Source organism: Silurus meridionalis, chromosome 27 (assembly GCF_014805685.1).
Source record: "Silurus meridionalis isolate SWU-2019-XX chromosome 27, ASM1480568v1, whole genome shotgun sequence".
In the NCBI taxonomy this organism is placed as follows: domain Eukaryota; kingdom Metazoa; phylum Chordata; class Actinopteri; order Siluriformes; family Siluridae; genus Silurus; species Silurus meridionalis.
Window position 1 is genome coordinate 19,268,481 of NC_060910.1, and position 5,000 is coordinate 19,273,480.

The window sequence follows — 5,000 nt, forward strand, 5'->3', positions numbered from 1 at the left end:
CTTTTCTAATGCGAGTAGCCACGGGTACGGTCAGTGCACATATATACGATTGCTCAGTGAAGACAAGGTGCACTGCTCTTTAGTCATAGGTAAAGCAAGGGTTGCACCTACAAAGGTTGTTACTATACCTAGACTCGAGTTAACAGCTGCAGTGGTCTCCTCAGCAGTCAGTAGTATGTTAAGAGAAGAACTGGAGCTAAAAATTGACCAAGAATATTTTTGGACTGATTCTAAAGTAGTCTTAGATTTCATCAATAACGATGCTTGAAGGTTCCACGTTTTCGTTGCCAATCGTGTCCAAAGAATCAGAGAAGCATCAGACCCTGCACAGTGGAACTACATCGATACAGACCAGAATCCAGCAGATCAAGCATCTAGAGGCCTCAGTGTTTCAGAGTGGATTAATTCAGACTGGCTTACTGAACCAAAGTTCTTGTGGAGAAGAGAGATTGTCATACCAAAGTCACCTCCAGAGCTCTTGGTGGGAGATCCTTTGTTAATTTATTTTTGGATTTGGTAATTTGTTTTGCACTTCTCGGCCACCGTAATAAATAGTGGAGTAAAGTACTGATACAAAAAAATCTATTTAAGTACAGTAATGAAGTATTTGTACTCCGTTTCTTCCTCCTCTGTTGTTCATCAGGGACAAACTTACACTTATTCAGAACTTATTCTGTGTAAAGCTGCTCTGAGACAATGAAATGAATTGAATGTTACCCAAGTTTATTTATATGCGAAGGCAGACGACCAAATACTTTTGCCAATACACACACTAATCCCCCGATTATGGCGGTGGTCACGTTTCAAAACCGAAAATGGCCACCAGGTGGCGCACCGGAAGGACTGAGGGACTGGCCCAGTGGCAGTTGTGCGCAAGCGCAGAGCTTTGGTCTTGTCGGTGTTGTGATGGTGATGGCGGTGTGAACGCGTCCTCTGTGTGTGTGTGTGTGTGTGTGTGTCTCTTGTGTTACAGGTCAGTTTCTATTTAATATTTAAATAAAAGCTCTGTAATGACCTCTGACCCCGCACACACACACACACATGCACCCGCACATTTCTAATAACGGCATTAGCGAGGCCGCTAAAAACACTGCATCCGAGCTGCAGAGAAATTCACCTGATTCTATCAAAAATAATATTCAAACTAATAAATAATCACTCGAGTTATTAATCTAACAATCTCTAAACACACCCGGAGTCCATGTGCACTGTGTTTCTCCTCACACTCTCTACAGACATGCTAACATGCTCTTTGTGTCTGTTAGCATGAGGAGTTAGCGCCCTGTGTGTGTGTGTGTGTGTGTGTGTGTGTGTGTGTGTGTTTGATGCCCCCTGCAGCCTGAAAAAAGGAAACTATTTAATAAACTCTTTATACGTTCAGGTGGGATCATGATCATGTGTTTGTGTGTTCACAGGGTTGATCCACAGCAGCTGTGTGTGTGTGTGTGTGTGTGTGTGTGTGTGTGTGTGTGTGTGTTGGAGTGACACACACAGGCAGTATGAGGGAGTGTTTACCCCCTGCAGCACTGTTGTGTTTCTCACTATAGCCTGATATTAGAGTGAGTTTGTGTAGTGCAGATCTTCTCTGTGTGTGTGTGTGTGTGTGTGTGTGTGTGTGTGTGTGTGGGCGCAGCATGTCGGTGTCGAGCAGTGACGCGTGTCTCAGCATTGTGCACAGTCTGATGTGCCACCGTCAGGGTGGTGAGAGCGAGAGCTTCAGTAAGAGAGCCATCGAGAGTCTGGTGAAGAAACTGAAGGAGAAGAAAGATGAACTCGACTCTCTGATCACTGCAGTCACCACCAACGGAGCTCATCCCAGCAAGTGTGTTACCATACAGCGCACACTCGATGGGAGACTGCAGGTACACACACACACACACACACACACACACACACACACACACAGTCACTACACTAGAGGAAGGTGGAGACCAGTTGTTTTGAAGACTTGAAGTGTTGCTGTGAGAATGAGGAAACCGAACACATTTACACCTGGATGCATTAAACTGACCTCCACAAGCTCTGGTCTTCTTTTGTGATTTGTGTGTGTGTGTGTGTGTAGGTTGCCGGCCGTAAGGGCTTTCCCCATGTGATCTACGCGCGGTTATGGCGGTGGCCTGATCTCCATAAGAACGAGCTGAAACATGTGAAATACTGCCAGTATGCCTTCGACCTGAAGTGTGACAGTGTGTGTGTAAACCCCTACCACTACGAGAGGGTCGCATCACCTGGTATTGGTAAGACACACACACACACACACACACACACACACACACACACACACACACACACAGAGCAGTGTGTTATATCCCTCCACCAGTGTCTGTGATGGGATCTTTAACACTCAGATCATTTTCACTCACATCATCTTCTCTGTGTGACTGTTACAGACCTGTCTGGACTGAACCTCGGGGGAACCGGTGAAGAACTGCTTTTATTTATTTAATGTTTCTAATTAAATTACAACTCAGTGATTCAACAAACTTTGTGTGTGCGTGTGTGTGTGTGTGTGTGTGTGTGTGTGTGTGTGTGTGTGTGTGTGTGTGTGTGTAGGTCCGAGTGCAGGTCTATTGGTTAAGGAGGAATTTGACCCTCAGCCGTCTCACTCCAGCTCTGATGGAGTACAAAGTATTCAGACCATCCAGCACCAGCCCACCCCGTCTCACCCAGCCCCACCCCCGCCCACACGCCCCCCACTGCCTGAGACCTTCAGTAGCCCCGCACTTATGCCAACACCCGAGGCAGCAAGCTCCGCCCCCAGCCCTGCTTTCTCCAGCATGGCTCCTACACCGGCTGGTAAGATCTGGACCTGGATGTGTAAATCCACATTGTGTTCATTATTCAGTGCACTGTGTCGTAGCCATGTCGTAGTTGTGTCGTAGCCGTGTCGTAGCCGTGTCGTAGCCGTGTCGTAGCCGTGTCGTAGCCGTGTCGTAGCCGTGTCGTAGCCGTGTCGTAGCCGTGTCGTAGCCGTGTCGTAGCCGTGTCGTAGCCGTCGTAGCCGTGTCGTAGCCGTGTCGTAGCTGTGTCGTAGCCGTCGTAGCCGTGTCGTAGCCGTGTCGTAGTTGTGTCGTACAGTGCGCACTGTAGTGAGCGTGCTAAAGAATTCAACTGCAAATAATAAACCAAATGTACCCTGAGATTCAGCTGGTGGTCAGAAACTCGATCCACCGATCCACTGATCCACCGATTCACTGATCCACCGATTCACTGATCCACCGATTCACCGATTCACTGATCCACCGATTCACCGATCCACCGATTCACTGATCCACCGATTCACTGATCCACCGATCCACCGATTCACCGATCCACCGATTCACCGATCCACCGATTCACTGATCCACTGATCCACCGATTCACCGATCCACCGATTCACCGATCCACCGATCCACCGATTCACTGATCCACCGATTCACTGATCCACTTATCCACTGATCCACCGATTCACTGATCCACCGATTCACTGATCCACCGATTCACTGATCCACTGATCCACTGATCAGCCATTACAGTTTTCTCCAGCAGGGGGAGATAAAGTGTACTGATGAAGTGGATAAATCCCAACACATGGTTCTGTTTATTACCTACAGCAGGCGGCGGCTCGTGGACAAGAGCCAGTGGTTTTTCAGCAACCCTGACCAACCCACCTGGAGCTTTGCAGCACCACCCACCTCAGTACTGTGAGTTACAACACGGTACACACACACACACACACACACACTCCACAGCACCCTCTTAATGTTACCTTATTACTGTACTTTATCACTGTACCTGATTACTGTGATAATGTTTCCTCATTACTGTTGTAACTGTACTTCATTAATAATAACTATTACCATCATCAGGGTTCCCTCTTTACCACCATACTGTTCCTTCATATAGTTCCCTCATTACCACCATACTGTTCCTTCATACTGTTCCCTCATTACCACCATACTGTTCCTTCATACTGTTCCCTCATTACCACCATACTGTTCCTTCATACTGTTCCCTCATTACCACCATACTGTTCCTTCATACAGTTCCCTCATTACCACCATACTGTTCCCTCATTACCACCATACTGTTCCTTCATACAGTTCCCTCATTACCACCATACTGTTCCTTCATACAGTTCCTCATTACCACCACACTGTTCCTTCATACAGTTCCCTCATTACCACTATACTGTTCCTTCATACAGTTCCCTCATTACCACCATACTGTTCCTTCATACTGTTCCCTCATTACCACCATACTGTTCCTTCATACAGTTCCCTCATTACCACCATACTGTTCCTTCATACAGTTCCCTCATTACCACCACACTGTTCCTTCATACAGTTCCCTCATTACCACCATACTGTTCCTTCATACTGTTCCCTCATTACCACCATACTGTTCCCTCATTACCACCATACTGTTCCTACATACAGTTCCCTCATTACCACCATACTGGTTCCTCATTACCACCATACTGTTCCTTCATACAGTTCCCTCATTACCACCATACTGTTCCTTCATACTGTTCCCTCATTACCATTTACCACCATACTGTTCCTTCATACTGTTCACTCATTACCACCATACTGTTCCTTCATACTGTTCCCTCATTACCACCATACTGTTCCCTCATTACCACCATACTGTTCCTTCATACAGTTCCCCTTATTACCACTATACTGTTCCCTCATTACCACCATACTGTTCCTTCATACAGTTCCCTCATTACCGCCATACTGTTCCTTCATACTGTTCCCTCATTACCACCATACTGTTCCTTCATACTGTTCCTCATTACCACCATACTGTTCCTTCATACAGTTCCTCATTACCACCATACTGTTCCTTCATACTGTTCCTCATTACCACCATACTGTTTTTCATACTGTTCCTCATTACCACCACTGTTCCTTCATACAGTTCCCTCATTACCACCATACTGTTCCTTCATACTGTTCCCTCATTACCACCATACTGTTTCTTCATACAGTTCCCTCATTACCACCATACTGTTC

General features: G+C 46.5%; 1 protein-coding gene across 4 annotated transcripts in view; it reads left to right on the plus strand.

Annotated features, from left to right (window-relative positions):
- Positions 1-779: 779 nt before the first annotated feature.
- The window catches only part of smad4 (SMAD family member 4), a 13,022-nt gene continuing 8,801 nt past the window's right edge, over positions 780-5,000 (plus strand). Inside the window, exons 1-6 of one of the 4 annotated variants that reach the window (XM_046841846.1) lie at positions 780-973; positions 1,416-1,862; positions 2,063-2,237; positions 2,391-2,420; positions 2,554-2,796; positions 3,594-3,683. In XM_046841846.1, the coding sequence (XP_046697802.1) occupies positions 1,635-1,862; positions 2,063-2,237; positions 2,391-2,420; positions 2,554-2,796; positions 3,594-3,683 (766 nt within the window). In that variant the 5' untranslated portion in view covers positions 780-973; positions 1,416-1,634. The remainder of the gene's footprint in view (positions 974-1,415; positions 1,863-2,062; positions 2,238-2,390; positions 2,421-2,553; positions 2,797-3,593; positions 3,684-5,000) is intronic. The other 3 variants (XM_046841845.1, XM_046841843.1, XM_046841844.1) reach the window with 3 other exon arrangements.